This window comes from Juglans regia, chromosome 1, assembly GCF_001411555.2.
Source record: "Juglans regia cultivar Chandler chromosome 1, Walnut 2.0, whole genome shotgun sequence".
Classification (NCBI taxonomy): Eukaryota; Viridiplantae; Streptophyta; class Magnoliopsida; order Fagales; family Juglandaceae; genus Juglans; species Juglans regia.
Window position 1 is genome coordinate 13,192,855 of NC_049901.1, and position 17,813 is coordinate 13,210,667.

The 17,813-nt window shown below is 33.8% G+C and overlaps 2 protein-coding genes across 4 annotated transcripts; one reads left to right on the forward strand and one right to left on the reverse strand.

The window, feature by feature from the left end:
* Positions 1 to 5,844: 5,844 nt before the first annotated feature.
* Positions 5,845 to 8,084, forward strand: LOC108980339 (ethylene-responsive transcription factor ABR1-like). The gene is made up of 2 exons (XM_018951221.2): positions 5,845 to 6,402; positions 7,137 to 8,084. Exons 1-2 carry the CDS (start codon positions 5,958 to 5,960, stop codon positions 7,874 to 7,876), a joined length of 1,185 nt encoding a protein of 394 aa, XP_018806766.2. The 5' UTR covers positions 5,845 to 5,957; the 3' UTR covers positions 7,877 to 8,084.
* Positions 8,085 to 10,086: 2,002 nt separating this feature from the next.
* LOC108980340 (26S proteasome non-ATPase regulatory subunit 12 homolog A-like) lies at positions 10,087 to 17,264 on the reverse strand. 3 transcript variants are annotated; one of them, XM_035693014.1, is made up of 12 exons: positions 17,149 to 17,264; positions 16,854 to 17,048; positions 15,085 to 15,192; positions 14,880 to 14,984; positions 14,688 to 14,744; positions 14,339 to 14,535; positions 11,687 to 11,786; positions 11,503 to 11,615; positions 11,230 to 11,383; positions 11,051 to 11,128; positions 10,605 to 10,846; positions 10,087 to 10,514 (listed from the first exon to the last, which is right to left on the reverse strand). In XM_035693014.1, the coding sequence occupies exons 1-11, from the start codon at positions 17,149 to 17,151 to the stop codon at positions 10,628 to 10,630; spliced, it is 1,329 nt and encodes a 442-aa protein (XP_035548907.1). In that variant the 5' UTR covers positions 17,152 to 17,264; the 3' UTR covers positions 10,087 to 10,514; positions 10,605 to 10,627. The 3 variants fall into 3 exon arrangements, with proteins under 3 accessions (XP_035548907.1, XP_035548911.1, XP_035548909.1); XM_035693018.1 differs by having other exon boundaries at positions 10,095 to 10,456; XM_035693016.1 differs by having other exon boundaries at positions 10,095 to 10,484.
* Positions 17,265 to 17,813: the final 549 nt, after the last annotated feature.

A 17,813-nucleotide genomic window follows, 5' to 3' on the forward strand; every position in this document is an offset into this window, starting at 1 on the left:
TATAATATAATTTTTATTTTAAAATTTAGAAAAGTTGAATTACTTATTGTATTTTTAATAAAAATTTTAAAAAAATATAATAATTTAATGAAATGAAATGAGATGATTTGTATAACGTCCAAACGATGCCTAAAATTCAATAGATAAGATTGTGTCACACGTGGCCCTATTCTTATTTCATCACAACGGTCATAATTCAACTTGGATGAGAGAGTACTGTCGACGAGTACTATCAATTTTCCCTTAATTTACTCTTTTATTATAAGCATATATGCAAATAATAAATGGGTGCGAATTAATAAGAAACCATTAATCAATTCCAGTCATATATAGCACAATATCTTTTCAGTGGTATTCAAATCATGATATTGTCAACCAAAAGAAAAGCAAGTTGGGCAGAGACTAAAGAAATTAAGTTCAAAAGAGTATGCTGTGTTGGATCGCTTCATCAATACAAAGCTGGGGGTGGTGCAATATTCAATGCTCCATGCATCATGTCAACTATATATCTAATTTCCATTCAACACTATCCTTATTCCTTCCCACTTGTTGTAATTCTCGATCTACTTTCTATGGTTGAAGTATTCTATCATTTCTAGTATTGCATGCATAAATTTTCAACCTTATTTTCTTTACTTTGAATTTGACATTCACTTTCCTAATTCCTAGGGTTTTTGCATGTTGATAAAGACGTTTGTTTTATAATCAAAAGTTTTCTTTTGAAAATATGTTATCGTATTAATTATGAAAAATTCTTCTCATCAGTTACTATTCACTATCCCACACCACACACCTTATGAAAAACACTCACACTCTATAAAAAAAAAAAAAGGGAAATGCTATGCATCTGCCCCACACCGGCACACACTTCACATCATTTTTTTTTTTTTACACTCAATAGGTTGAGTGTGTGCCGATGTGGGGCAGATGCATATATTTTTTCAAAAAAAAATTATAAGTATAGAGTGTCTGAGTGAATAGTGACTGATGAGTAAAATTCTTCATTAACTATATATATATATATATATATATATATATTATAGTCACCAATTAACATCCCACATATATGTAAAGGTGGACTACTTAAAAAAAGCACATGGGTTTTTTCACCTCCGTTGACTATTAATTGGTTTAAATACAGAATTCAAACTAATTAAGTGCACGCACCTTAAATTTCAAAGTTTTGTAAAGAAAATAATATTATTTATTTTAAAATAATTTTCTAGCACGATTCAATATAAAATTAATGTTTTCAATGGATAGCTAGCTGGCTAGGTAGTAATTATTCTTATTTTAAGTTATTTGAAAAACCTTCCAACTCAATAAAATGATGTATATGGCTCCACCGAATCTCTAGAAGTAATGGTTATGTGCACGTTTTCATTTGTATTCTTTGTTGGACATGGAATACGTACGTTGATATTGTACGTAATCTACATAATATAACAAGAAAAAGTATACTTTTCTTCTAAAATTTGTATTTTATTGGGAACCAATATTAAAAAAGTGCAAATAAATAATTTAATTTAAAAAATATTAATTCAGTCATCTTCCAACAATAATATATATATATATATATATCGACTTTTGGAAACATTCCAACTCGATGGCATTTGTTTCGTACAGAAAAAGTACAAAGACAATTTTCTACCCGGCCTCCAACAATGCATAAACGGGTTAAGAATTTTTTTTTTTTTCTTAAAGAAAGAATGGAAGAACAATAACTGAGAAATGATAAAGTTACGGTTAAATAAAATAAGAAAAAGCTAACATCACTCTCGTATGGTGTAATTTTTTTTAATAATTAAGGAAATTATTTTTAGTGATTATTTTTATTTTTTCTTAATAATTAAATATATTTTAAAAAAATTAGACAAAAAGGATAAATTATCCTCGGGGTGCATCCATATATTTTCCTATCGAAGTTAACTTAGGCTCGTTTGGAACATAGATAACTCAATTCAATCTAATTTTAATTTGAGTCTAACATTCAAATACTCAACTCTTAAATCATAAAATCTATATCAAATCAAAACATTTTTACACATGAGACCCATAACTTTTTTCAACTCAACACATCTTTACACATGTGATCCACAATCTTTTTCAACTTTTCATAAATATATCTAAACTTATTTTAACATCTAAATACATCTAAATTCATTTTAAGTGGACTCTACAAAATCTATGCTATTAAGAAAAGTAATTCAAAGATGGACAGCCCACCAAGTCAAGATATTCTCTGTAATTAGTATAGGCTAAAATCTTGCCTACAATAATGACTGTATACACTCTTATTTGACTCTTTGTAACCATTAGTATCTTAGCCTTAATGATTGTATATTGCCTAAGATAGAACAACTGCATTGTATATATATATTTACGAGATAAATCAATAAAATGTATGGGGAAAATTTCCATTGAAAAACTGCAGTGTTTATATTTTATATGGTATTAGAAGTCCTATCCTCAAACGAGTTTTTGATCCCTATAATGGCTTCTGCAACAAAGACCAATACTCAACCTATTTTCTCTACTGAAAACTCCCTTGTTGTCTTCAACATAACTGCATAAATCAATGAGAAACCCACACCCTCTACCTTTTCTCAATGGCGTGCTCAGTTTGAGGCACTTCTAATTGGCTATGACTTGGAGGCCTATGTTAATGGTGACTCTGTGTATCCTGTATCTGATGGAACTCCTTCATCATAGTCCAAACGAAATAACTGGATTCAGCAAGATAAACTCATTCTCAATGCTATTCTTGCCTCTACATCTACCACCATCACACATCTCATAGCAACAGTCAAGACATCCCAAGAAGCATGGAAGAAACTCAAAAATATGTATGCCAGTAAGTCGCGTACAAGAGCAATGCAGCTGAAAGAAGAACTGACCTTGATCCAGCGAGAGAATCGCACGGTTCCGGATTATCTTCATGTCGTTAAAGCACTAGCTGACAAAATTGCTCTCATCATCTGACCATGTACATCCTCAATGGATTGGGTCCGGATTTCAAGGACATCGCTGCTCCTATTCGAGCAACAGAGAAACTTCTTGCTTTTGAAGAGCTCCACGACTTGCTCGTTGGACACGAGAGCTACCTGTGTCACATGGAGGCTGCCACCACACAGCTTGTCGCTGCTGCCACAGCTTGTCGCTGCCGCCAACTCTACTTCCAGGAACCCTAACTTCCATGGCAACAACTCTGGAAGAGGAGCCTCACGCACGGGCAATGGGCCCTCTCGTGGTCTTTCTCACATAGGCAATGGGCAACAAAAAGATTACCATCACTCAAATAATCATTCGGGCCGCAACAACTCAGCCCAAAAACGCTATCAGCCCAAATGCCAGTTCTGTGATCAATTGGGCCACACAGCAAAATCGTGTCCTCAACTTCAGTCCACTGAAATGTCAGTTAACTGTACTGCTACATCAAAATCTAGAGAAAATAAATGGTTGATCGATTCTGCAGTCTCTCATAATATCACTGGTGATTTACCCAATCTGTCAATTCCTTCTTAATATGATGGAATTGATGAGGTGGTTCTAGGTGACAGCACAGATTTAACTGTTTCACATATTAGTTCTCTAGACTTATATTCACCCAAAAAAAAAATGAGTTTTGCTACACAACCTCTACTACACCCCACACTCTATATTTTCTTAAATTTTAAAAATTTTAAAAAAATTTTAATATTTTTTTAAAAAATTTTTTTGAGTTTATTTTTTTTTAAATTATTTTAAATTTTCTATTCATTATTCATATAATAAATATTTGATAAAAGAAAAAAATAATAAAAATTAAAAAAAAAAATATGAAGTGTGGAGTATAAAGAAGTTGAAAAAGATTTATATAAAAAAAATTTACTTAAATGATATACTTTTTGTTTTAAATCTTTACTAGAATTTAATTTCTATCCTTTATCTTACCAAACAAAATAATGTTTTATAAAATTCACGAAAAAAACTGACATCACCGTCTGCACCAGCAGCAGTACCGTGCATGTATATTTTATATTTTGGCTATGTCGATCGATCGACATCTAAAAATGGAAAACCATATGATTGTGGTCCATACGTTCAGACGAAGTAGTTGGGCTGTCTGATTCTCTCATAACTTAACAAAAATACTAAACAATATGAACAGCAACAAAAAAAAAAGAAAAAAAAAAGAAGCAATATTTGCCACACCTAAAAAAACGCGTTTTGCTTTGACTGAAGTCGTCCGTTTGAAGAGATTGTAGGATGGACAACGTCCACTTGGTTTTTCTAAAATAACCACCGTTGCGTCAACAAATCACGGACGTCCACGTCATCATTAACATTGCTGACAGTTGACAAAGGATGTTTCCTTTTCTTTGGATACTCGATCGGCTTTAATAATCAAGTAGAGGATAAACATTAAACAACGACAATAAAACATCTTTAATCGTATTGTACTATGGTTTGAATCATAGGCCAAGTTGAACTCAATAGACCGGGCATATACCAGGATATATATTATACGTACTACACTCTACTCCCAGCTAGATTGCCACATATCTCATAATCGGTAGTATTAATGCTCAATAAATCTTGTATACGTCGTCGTCTGTTTATCTCCATTTCACTTAAGGACTGAGAAAAGTAGTATCTCATACAGTATTGCATTTTAAACTCGTTATCTTTTAGAGTGAGAGCAAAGCAACACATAAAGAGCCAAATTTTATGAATTTGGTTTCACACAAAATGGTCGCAATGAATTAGAAGGTACAGCTGGCCCTTTTTCCACCTCAAAAAGCAATCTTTAGATAAAGATAATAATTAAGAACCTTTGCACCCATTCCAATTGTCAACGAGGTATAGGGTGTGAATCAACTATGCATGCCTACGATCGGCAAGAAAGATTAACGCCGACTTTCCCGTATACATAGTAACATTTTTATAAGACAACTGTTCAGGTTATGAGCGTAAAAAAATGGCTAGGACTGGATTGGATAGTAAAATCATATACAAACTAAGGTGCTATCTTGTTTGGTTGTAAGATTTAATTGAGAATAATTCAGTTCAATCTAATATTTAATTAAGTCTAATATTTAAATAACTAACTTTCAAATTATTAAACTTATCTCAATTCAAAATCTCGTTATACATTAAATTCATAATTTTTTTCAATTCAACATATTTTTATACATAAGACCACAATTTTTTTTAATTTTTTATAAATAATACTAAACTTATTTTAACATTCAAATACATTTAAATTTATTTTAAATAAATTCTATATAACTCATTTTATTTACTTAATTTATTACTATTTATTTATAAATAGATGCAGTTTAACTTAATATTCTAATAGTCTTCGCCTTTATGGGAATGGCTTTTATGTCGGCTTCTGTATTACTCTCTCGGTCTCAGCTTTCAACACCGACAAGACACTAGCCGTCACGTTGGTTCCACCCAGTGCCCCAAACTTATATCCCACCTCTATTGCTTTTGACGTTCACACCATATTTTGACCCAAACAGGATTAAGCAGCTCAACGTTTTTGTTTCCCATATCACTGCAAATAATTAACAAATAACTCTTTTTTTTTTACCAATTTATGAGTGATTTCAGTCTTAAATTATTAATTTGTATTTTGTAAAGATACATGACCAATGCGCTTATTTACGAATATAAGTACGTACGTAATTGCTTCAAGTAGACGAAGTTGGCGAATTAACCCGGCCTGCCAAGTGCCAACCGACTTGACCACTTTTCTCGGCGGCGCTTAAACATGGTTTCCCACATGAGTATTATTAACCGCACACACAGATCACACACGCACACGTATATATATATATATAGATAGATAGATAAGCCTCTTAAGAAAAAAGCAACCCGCCGTGGATTGTTGTCACTTTAATTCGTTCCGTCTCTAAGAAGCAGCTAGCTGCACATAACGATCGCGAAGGCAAGATCATCAGGATTACATGTGTATGCCAAAGGTGGCGCATCCGAGAAATAAACGCGAGCATACAGGGAGGATTGGAGTCGATGAAACAGTGGTTGACGAATGGCTTTTAAACTACCAGACGACACAAACTGGCCCGAGTACTGGTGCAGAAATGGAGGTTCCGATGTTTTCAGGGATGATGAGGGAGAGGGAGATGTCGATGATGGTGTCAGCTTTGACACATGTGGTCTCTGGAAAGGTCCCGGGTGGCTTGATGGATGATCATGGGTTGGGTTTGACACCAAGCGTGGCATCTACTTCTGGGGCTTCTTATTCTTCTGGTTCGTCCTATATCGGAGTTGAGCAGAAGAGAGAACGAGAAGTGGAGGGTGGGGATGGTGGAGAGTTTTGTGAACCGGCTACAAGTCGTTTTAGAGCTTTTGGTGACTATACACATGGTGGTTCATCCTCTGGCCCGAGAGGTTAGCTACTAGTACTATATATGCTTTAAAGACAGAAGAACTGTCGTATCGCTTGCAGATACAATGTTTTTTTCCTCCCTTTGTCATTCCATTTCCTCGGGTTTGAACCCTTTTTTTTCTTTTCGTTTGGGATGTTTCCTCTACAGTTCATATTATGCACTAAATATTTATCCATGCATTTTCCTGACCTGTTCACTACTATAGACTTGATCTGCAAATATCTGCCACCTTCTAGCTAGTTCTTAATTCGCTATCAAGCAATAAACTTACACGAGACACAAACATATTTTAGAACGAAACAGCATGTCAACTATTATCAGCGTGATATATATCAAAATCAAATGAACAGAAAAAAAGAATCTGAGACAAATTAAGCTCTATTATCTTACCTTATCGCGATATTATGATCTTTATTTTTCTTATTCTTTATACACTAATTAATTCCTTCAAAACGTTTTGATATTGCATGCATTAGTGCCTATTCTTGATCATACACAATCTACTGGTATTAATTATTATAAAGCTTATCTTTTTATGGGAAAAAAAAAAAAGGTAAAAACGATTATCTTGTGCTATCAATACCACCACTTAATTCTATTCCTCGCTAATAGGACCACCCTGACTTCTCACTTCTTCTAGTTCTTTTATCTGCATTTCTGTATTTAATTTCAGATTAAAAAAAAGTATATAAATTTGCTCGGTTTATTGATCTTATTCCATGCATCCATCTACAGCTACAGAAGGCTTGAGCACTAGGCCGACAAGCAGTACCACAATAAGAACACAAATAGCATCAACTCCAGCATATGAATACAACAAAGAAACTTATACAGAAGAACCAAGAAGAAGGTACAGGGGAGTGAGACAGAGACCATGGGGCAAATGGGCAGCAGAGATAAGAGATCCGTTCAAAGCTGCCAGAGTCTGGCTAGGCACGTTCGACACTGCAGAAGCTGCAGCACAAGCCTACGACGAAGCCGCCCTCCGGTTCAGAGGCAACAAGGCCAAACTCAACTTCCCCGAGAATGTCAGCCTCCGATCTTCAACCGCCCATTCTCCTTCGACCCAGTTTACAATATCGGATTCTCCAAATACCCTTTTGGCCCTTCCAACATCCACTGAGCCTATTGTTCACACTCGGCCACTTCACCATTTGCATGGTTCTCAGGCTGACTATTCACATCAGTCGGTTGATTTTCAGATGCAACCCATGATCAGCCTGTATGATCAGATGGTTTTATCATCTTCAATGTCTTCTCGTTTTCAATCTTCTCCTTCACCATCAATCTCCTCTTCGCCGCTTGCTTCATTTGTTTCTTCGTCTTCTTCATCTCCACCACCTTCATTTTCTACGTTTTTCCCTGCTCAGTCATCGATTCATGACCTTCCGCCGGTGACTAGTCATAGTGCCGCGCCCCCATTTCCAGCATCAGCTTGGTCGGATCCTGGTCACCATACTCCACCCTCTGAATAATTTTCTTTTTTATTCTTATTTTTATCTTTTTCTTGGTTGTATTCTCAGTTTAATTTCTTGTTTATTTTTTTAAATTACTCGTGAGTTGGTAGAAATATTCTTCATTCCAAACTACGGTTGAAGACAAGCTAAGTAATAGCAAAAAATATGACTGAGTTGACTATCTTAATGTTTTTTACCACGTAACAAAATCTATTCATCATCTCAATTTTTATTATCTTTTCATCATTTCATGATGTGGCATTATATGATAGATTTATAATTAAAATATAATAAATAATTTTTAATCACTTAATATTAAATCATAAGATGATAGAAGAATGATAAAAATTAAAATGATAAGTAATAATTATTCTTTATTCATATATATATATATATATATATATATAAATGCAAGAGCTCCGGCCTCATCAAAATCATTAAGAGCATAGATCTTTTCAGGGTTCCGTTCCCGTTCGGCTATATTAATTTCTCATAAAATTAAGTCCAAGTGCCCTTCTAGAGAGGTTGTTTTATGCGTACGGGCAAAGAATTTCGTTTCCTATATATCATGGAGAGATTCCTTCACATCTTTGCCTTTTGACGTCATTAAAGACGTGGAAGCACACGTGACTTTATTTTTAAGTTTCCACGTTAAAGGTGGGTTGAGGACGAAGCAAGTGTTTGATAGCTTTCTAATTTGGATTTTTCTGCACTTTTTGGCCTCAGCTTCCTGCATTTTGCTAGAATATGATGTAAAGATGCCAAATGTTTGCATTGTTGCTATCGTAAATATTGGAACTTATGGACTCTAAATTAATAAATCAAAGGAGGCTTTTGCTTCCACACTATGATCACTCGCATATACTCCTATTATATTCATTATTATATTTGGAATAATGCTGTCTAAAAGTAACGAATTTTAGGCACCGAAACCAAAAAGGTTATTCCTTCTCGATGGTTTCTAGTTCTAAATGAATTATCATCTATTTTTTAGTAGATTACGTAAAATAAATTTATAAATTAACGTGATTTTATTAAATTTGTTAAATTTATTTTATAATAAAAATAATTTTATAATTTAATATATAACGTTAAATCATATCAATTTATAAATTTATTTTTATATAATTTATTTATAAATAAAATATTTTTTATTTTTTTAGTGGAGTGGCGCGGAAGCCATGAATTCTCATAGCTGAAAGGAGCTCGCATAGCAGCCTCACACGACAGGGCATTGATCTTCCGTAGGTCGAGAAGAACTTCAAACTTGGTTATAAAATAATGATAGAGTTACTATCTCATATTATTATTTATTTTTGTATTTAATTTTTTTTTAATTTTTAATTTTACTTAATAATTAAGAAAGTGAGTATTAATAAAATTATATTTTTTTAAATTTTTTTTAGTGATTAAGGATGTTAAAAAAGTAGTTAAAGAAAAATAAAAAAAATTAAAATACACTTAAATAGTAAATGCGTAGTAATATTAACCCTATCACCTTCTTTATATCTCGCTTTTGTTTACAACTACGACATCTCGCATAGTGTGGAAAAGTTGGGGCGCCCTGCTTGTTTGCATTGCAACTAAATGCTAGGTTGAACAGGCATTGATCTGTTTAATGCGGTTTAAATATTTAGAATATCTTAATATATATATATATATATATATATATATATATACAAATAAATAGTAGTGACTTTGAGTTAAAACGTTTTATTGAATTTTGAGAAAAAATTAAATAAAAATATTATAAAATTAAAAAATTATTTGAATATAATTTTTGTTTTAAAATTTTAGAAAATAGTATTTATTTTTTTGAAAATTAAAAAAATTATAATGATTAAATAATAATTAGATGAAAATATTAAAAATTAAAAATTAAAAAATATTTTATATTTGAATGATATGTGACAAGAAAACAAACATCTAAGAATACTTTAGATCAATCGTATTGCCAAAAGAACCCTACTACTTCCGACCTTGCTTTTCTTTATTTCCCCCACAAACCTAAGTTTGACATTTCAATTCAATAACAGGCATTGTTGCACACAGATCGAAGCGCCCACACCTCCATTGAGTTATATGACAGTTAAACATTTTTTAAACGTCCATAATCATTAAAAAAATAAAAATAAAATAAAATATGAGTGATCACATTTGGTGTCCACATTTGAAAGTCATACCAGTATTTTCCTAATTGGATATTGAACTACGAAGATTGCACATGGGAAAGCAATAATTTCTGATAACACCATTAATCAAATGTTGCACCGTAAAAATAAAATTAACATTAAAAAAGAAGAAAGAGATCGGGTGGAAACTATCTGGAAGATGACCAATCTCCAGAAAAGGAGAAAAAATAGAGTGCACTCAAATTTCTTTCCACTGCTAAAAACAAGCCCATTCAGGCTCCAGTTACTAGTCAGTGGCAAGGTATGTGCCGTTAGTATACAGAACCATGTCCAAGTTTGGCATTTTTTTTACCCGACAGACAAAATAATAACTTGCGGAGAAAAGACCAGATAATTGATGCCTGACCAATCCAATCTGCAAAGGCGATGATCAATATTCAATACTGATTTGAGCACCTCTTAAGTCCTGAAAATGACATCTTCATTATAGCAAGCTGTAAAGAAGGATTAAGTCGCAGTGTCACCTGAAAGAAGTGTTCAATTCATTTTCTTGTATTTCTAATGCGGGATAAAGATAGGATAAAGATGAGAGAGAGAGAGAGAGAGAGTTCTACCCGCAATCGGGGGAGTGTCTTTTTCAAACTTTCAGAGCAGCTTTGTGAACCATTGTTTCTTTGTGTATTTGGTGGCAACTCTTCTCGACAAGATCAAGAAGCTTTTCCAAGTTCATTGACCACGAATTAAGGATGGCATTGCTATCCTTCGCTGTTTGGAAACAGACTATTCCCATTGGCCTGTCTATCTTTGCCACAAGTGCCTTGGACACAACCATCTCTGAGAGATGCTTCTCAGCCTCCTAAATTGAGGACAAGAAAATTACAATGCTTCATACTGGAAGATAAATTGAATTTAAAGGAACCAACTAAGCAAATTAAAATACTCATGTGCAATTTTCCAGACCCTAATGAATTAAACAATAGTGTCAGGCAGATCACGCAATCACCAGGACTGGATGTCATAAAATATTCATGTGCGTTTTAGGAAAGTTGCAATAACAAACCTGGATACTGAGGCACAACAGTTCTGAAAGTCTCTTCAAGCTAATCCTTGAGTAATACTTTGAAACGACGAGAATATTCTGAAAAATCGTCCAATGAATTGCTAATAAATAGAGTGATTGCCAACAACATTAGGTGAAAAGGAAGGCATCTAACTGTCTTTGAAATTACAGAAAATTACATGTTCAATTATCCTCTGTCTAAGGTCTTCTGCTGCTTTGTCGCCTAAATCACCTCCAAGCATGCTCTTTTCATTCTCAAAGTCATTCTTGTATGTATCCCAAAGAGACGTCCATTGGATGACTTCCATCGTCACCAGCTGTTTTAATAGCGACCTATAGCACAACATCAAACACAAAGCCTCCAGCATCAACCAATAATAACAGCAGATATTGAACAAGTAAAGCAGAGGAAGATATGAAAACAAGAATATAACACAAATGAAAAGACGTGCCTGAAATTTTGAATTTCGGAGAGATTCTTGTCCTCCAAGGTGGAATTAAGAAGGCTTGACTGCATCGGATCGTGTGGTGACAGCACTAAGTACCAACAGATTTTCCTCAGGATCTACAAGAAGGGCAATGTCAGAGGAAGTTCCAACAGTATTAGGAAAGAGATGGAATGTAAAAGAGCTTTACCGGAATCCACTGCACTGGGTTTTCTTTGACAGAGGGAATGTCATAAATTGCCTTGTAGCAACGGCAAATTTCAAGGTAGTCATTGTTATGGGTATAATACCTACAGAGATAATGAAAGATCAAGCATACGATAAAAGCAAAAATATAATCCTCACATCGAGCATCATCAATAAAGACAGTTCTCCAGAATCAATTTTGCGGATAGTATAATGTTGTGTTTCTGCAAGGTGGCGAGGACTTTGTGGGATGATTTTTTTACAGGACTTGGCGTATCGTGGGTCATGCCTTTTAGATTGATGGATTTTCTACCTAGCTGGAGAGGTCTCCAAGGTAATTCAAGTCACAGAAATCTGGAAAATAATCCCTATTTGCATGTGTTGGTGTATATGGGAGGAACAAAATGATAGAAGCTTCGAAAACCGTGAGAAGACAATGGAGGAGCTGAAAGTCTTTTTCTTTAAAACATTGTTCTCATGGGTGGGGGCCATTGTTTGCAACGGACTAAATGTATATGACTTTTTACCATCAGTTGTAAACTCTAGTTAGGTATTTCTCATGTACACTCCCTGTGTACTTAAGCTTTGCCTACTTTTATGAATAAATACCTTAATTACCAATCAAAAAATAATAATGTTGTGTTTTGGACGTCTTTCCAGATATCAGGATTGACATGGTTTGAGTAGATCTATGGTTAGAGAGTTACTTCTCTGATCCAGCAGACCATTTAGAAGACACCTACACATTCACTTCGTAATTAGTCCTACAAATCCAAGGAAATTAGTGATAGTGGAAGTTCCGACATGGTGGTTGTGGGCATTCGAATGTACATGCACTAGGATATCTTTACGAAAGACAGAACGGCCCACCAAAAACTTTTTTTTTTTTTAATAAGAAAGACAATTTTATTCATCGAATGAAATAAAACCCATGTACACAAGACGTATACAAAAGAAAACACCTAAATACATTCTATAAGAAAGACATTTTTTTTATAAGCCCATGCCCACCAAAAACATTGTAACCATAAGAATTCATGTGTATTATTCTTCCTACCAAATCACAGGACCATTTAATCCATTTTCTACCTCTAGCATCTGCACCAAGCAACAGATGAAATTCACAGAGCTCATAACCGAATTCAGTTGTGGTTCACAGCCTAGAACAGCTAGCACTAGTGTAAAATAAAGAGAATTTTATCGCTTCTTAAAGTAACAGTAAATCATCATTATCACAACGCTCACGACATGAAACTGTGAACAATAACCCAAAACCTGCTTGCTTAGAGGATCAAACTTTTGATAGGTCTATTTTATTTTTATATTTTTGACAGGGAGGATCAAACTGTTCCTGTCTGCTTTTTCTTTTTTTGATTTATGACCGATATAAATGGAAAACTCTTTTGTTGTATGCTCTGTACCCAAAAATAAATCTTCGGTAGATCCTAACATGAATTATGCACACGTGGATCATGATCATTTGTATAATGAGGATCACGATAATTGATACAGTTTGGGTACCAAACTACCTTATCAATATATTTACAGAAAAGCCTAGTGATGAAATTGTGATACATTTTTTTAATAGGAAACAATTATTTGGAAATTGTGATACATAATCAATCCTATTTATTTTTTTTATTCCTGAAATAAATCAAATCCTATCCAACATTCATATTTCTTGAATTACTCACACACACACACACATATATAAATATACATATATATATATATATATATCCTATGAATTGATTTTGCAATGGAAACTATTATACAAGTTCAAATTGGTTCCGTTCGTTCAGATATTGATTGGTCTTGGTTTCGCATGGTTTACACATTACTGGTTCATAGGATAAAACTGACATAGTTACATAGTATAGCTAAAACCAACTTGACTAGCAGCCAAGAAATTTTTTTTTTTATAGGTAATCAAGAAGTTTTATTCATAAGAGAAGGCAAAGCCCAAGTACACAGCAGCAGCCAAGACAGATATGGCCAACTAATAAAGTCTGATATTGTTGTAGAAACAAGTAAACAGCACAGAATGTGAATGAAGGAAAACAAATGTGGAACAATCAAGTCATTAATAACTCAAATCCAGTATCTTTATTCCATCGGTTGTTTGTAATAGATTTTAAAGGCATGAACATTAATGACTTCCTTGTATCTTTAGACAATCATGCATAGGTGTTGCTCTTGTCTATGTCCCATGTATTTGGGCTATGCCTACTTTTCTCATAAATAAAATTCTTCTTTACTGATAAAAAAAAAAAAAAAAACACTCAAATCCAGTAAGAAAGCATGTGGAGTACAACTAGTGCCAGAATAATATATGCTATTAACCCATGCCCCTAGAATTAGAAACAATTCAACTTCTCACAAGACATTTTTTCTAAGAAGATATCACTGGGTACTTGTGTATCAATTTCACTTTCTGAAGGTGCTTTTATATGTAAAACCTTTTACAGTGCAAAATACTTTCACCAACACAAAGCACACTAAACAGAGACACCAGGGCAATCATACATGAAGAGCTAAGAATGTGACTTCAATAAAACCTCACAAGAGAATCAAAAACCGATCATAAACAAGAAGATCATAACAAAAGATAAAAAAATAAATTCCAGTGAAGAAAAAAAAGGTAGGACCAATGTACCTTATCATTAATTCATAGTAGATTCGCTTCAACTCCAACAAAGATGGTATGTCAGCAGGAGGCTCTTCAACAATGTTGTCGCCTTCTTTGGGCTTTTTCTTTTCTTTTGAAGTATCAGCATCAAAAACTCTTGGACTGATCTTCCTTGACAATATCTGAGCACGAACATAATCCTGGCGGTCTAAGCACAAACGTACCTGGGAATTTATCAACCAAGCAATGTTACTCCCATCAGTTTCAAAACAACTCCCCCCCCTCCACTCAGGGCTCCATGAGAAAAAAAAAAAAAAAACGAGAAGTCTCCTTCTAACGACCACAGGTCCTGAGAACAGAAAAGGCAGGCACATACTTGTTCAAGAATGAATGCAATTTTCTCGGTTTTCGCCATGGCACCAAAAGTTTCCACCTGCAAAGCTTGATAATCAAAAAGATGTACAAGGAAAAAGAATGCATGTCTCATAACTCCAACTATTGATTGAGTTCTTAGATCGGAATAAAATATATAAGAATGCTATCACGAAATGAGACAACCTAAACTTACCGCAATTTCTTGCATCAAGTCTGCAGCTTCAGCTATAAGCCCCTGTTCTTCCTTGATCTTTGCAAGTTTCTTGATCAACCTCGCTCTTTCAATCTCAACATATATCTAAAGGGCAATGGACTTTTTTTAAACAAAGCACAATAAGAAATATAGTGGTAAACTAGCTACATGATTACAGGCATGAAACTTATCAAAATACGTTTACCTTCCCCGCAGATACATTGTTTAGTGTTTTAATGAGTTCTATACGACTTTCAAGGTCTGGTGTCTCATCTATATACTGCATTGCTTGCTGGACCATGGCAGTTACAGCCTGTGTAAAAACAGAAAGCTCCATGAAAAAAATATTGACCAAATCTTTTGCGTTGAAAAACAAAATACCCACATGAGAGAGAGAGGAAAGAACCAAATAACTGTTAGCTGCTATTTAAATAAGTGATTTACCACTAAAATTATCGTTGTTTTCAGCATCTCAAGTGAAGCGTAGATTATTTCAGGATTCTGTAACCCCAGTCTTTATCTACTTATAAAAAAACTGATGCATAGATGATTTAAACTCTTGAAACATACCACAATAAATTAAATGCAGTTCAAAGCAGACCATGCCTAGGGCACGCAAATTCACTTGGCACGCCATACATAAGTACAGATCCACTCAAATCCATATGAGATCATACAATTGCGTGCAAGAATATGCATAGACATACCATACTAATTTCTTCATATAGTACTTTAAAAAAATCCTTCATATAGTCAATAGCCTCAATAACCTGTCTGTTAATTTGCAACAAACCAAGATTCCCTTCTAAATAATATTGCAGTCCGTAGTCCATATCATTTTATGATCCATTGCAGCACATAAGATATTACTGGTCAATTTGTTGATGTGTTATTATTTGCTCAAGATGACTAAAACTAAAATAAACAATGCCACCACATACTTACAAACATAAACAAGTACGTACATTCCAACTAATGTGTCTCAAAAAGGGATATGTCCTACCTAAATATCCAGAGCCCCAAAATATTTCAATTAATGTTAATTTGCAACAAACCAAGATTCCCTTCTAAATAATATTGCAGTCTGTCGTCCATATCATTTTATGATCCAATGCAGCACATAAGATATTACTGGTCAATTTGTTGATGTGTTATTATTTGCTCAAGATAACTAAAACTAAGATAAACAATGCCACCATATGCTTACAAACATAAACAAGTACGTACATTCCAACTAATGTGTCTCAAAAAGGGATATGTCCTACCTAAATATCCAGAGCCCCAAAATATTTCAATTAATGCTTTAATGCCACAATTTAAAATGAACGAGATTAAAAAAATTACATGAAACAGTAAGCACAATCAAGCTAAGCGCATAAATTGAAAGCCTGCTGACCAAATATTATGAGAACTACTACATCTACACAGCTTTTTACAAAAATTAAGTTACACGCTTAGTTGGGAAGTCTTGACTCAGCAAAAAGTTAACTAAAAAATTGAACTCATGGGAAAACTGATTAATAATTCGGCATGTAAAATCACCTTTGTATAACTATGTTTAAAAGGAGGAATTCTCTTTTACCATGCATCAAGTCCTAATTACACTGTCAACTCGAATAAATTTTGAACAAACGGCACCTAAAAAGAGAATTGGAACAAAAATAATCGTTACCTAAGTATACAAAACTCATGCACCATAAAATCAAGTCTCATACTCGTGTACCTCGACCCCCCCTCTTCCCAGTTTTTCTTGTCAAATCGTCGATAAAGGGAAACTAATACACTGTTAAAACAACCAGAACCCTGCCCAGAGTGAAAAAACACCCAAAACCCTGAATCAAACATTAAAGATTCAACCAGGCTACTGTTCCTAAATCACTATATACCCACCACAGCAGCAACCGAAATGAACACAAATTTAAACCGAACCAACAAATCAACCACAGATACAATTCCTCCAGAACCCTGAGATACCTGCTTAAGCTGACCCCGGCGCTTCGACAAGAGAACAATCTGATCGTTGAGGGTCGTCCAGGCTCGCGCCTCGAAGCAGAGCAGAAGAATGTCAGTGACAGCCTTTTTGGTGCCGGCCACATCACCAGCCAGCCTCATCTGTTTCTCCACATTCAGCAATTGCTCTATCGCAGCCTCTAGATTGCCCCCACCTTCCTGAGAATTTTCAAAAAATCGTAGAAACAATAAAAGCTTCTTAATAATCTGAGAGATTATGAACTAGATTGGACTTCATATCTTGGAAAAAGGAGATTACCATTGAAATCGTTCTGAAATTCGATCAAAACCCTAGCAGAGAGAAAAAGAAGTGACTACAGATGAGAGAGGCGAGTGCATAAAAAAGATTGTTTGAACAACACGGAAGGCACCTTGATTAAAACTTAAAATTGCAATATTGTCCTTGAGATTCGATATATTTGTGTTTTTACCGGAATCCCGAATCTTTCTTTGTATTCCATTTTTTTTTAGTGGGTCTACACCGCTAAATTCAAAGTTTTTTTTTTTTATCATATTATTTTTTTAATATTTTTTAATATTTTAAAAAAAATTATAATATTATTAAATAATATTTTCTTAATCCCTAAGATAAAAATAAAAATAAATAATAAATAATAAATAATAAATAATAATAATAATAATAATAAATAATAATAATAAAAAAAAAAGAAGCAAGATCTCCCAACGGGATACCTAACTTTTTTTTTTCTCTGAATTATTCCATTTTTAGTAATGCATTTAAGGGAAATTTTGAAAGAAAAAAAAAACCATAGAGAGCGATGAAAGTTATATGTTTTTTTTTTTATTTTTTATAAAGAAGATAAAAGTTACATGTCATGTCTATGACAAGATTAGCAAGCAATTCGTGCCATCCTATTTTGTCATGTAAAATTATGAATATTAAATTATATGAGTCATTTTAAA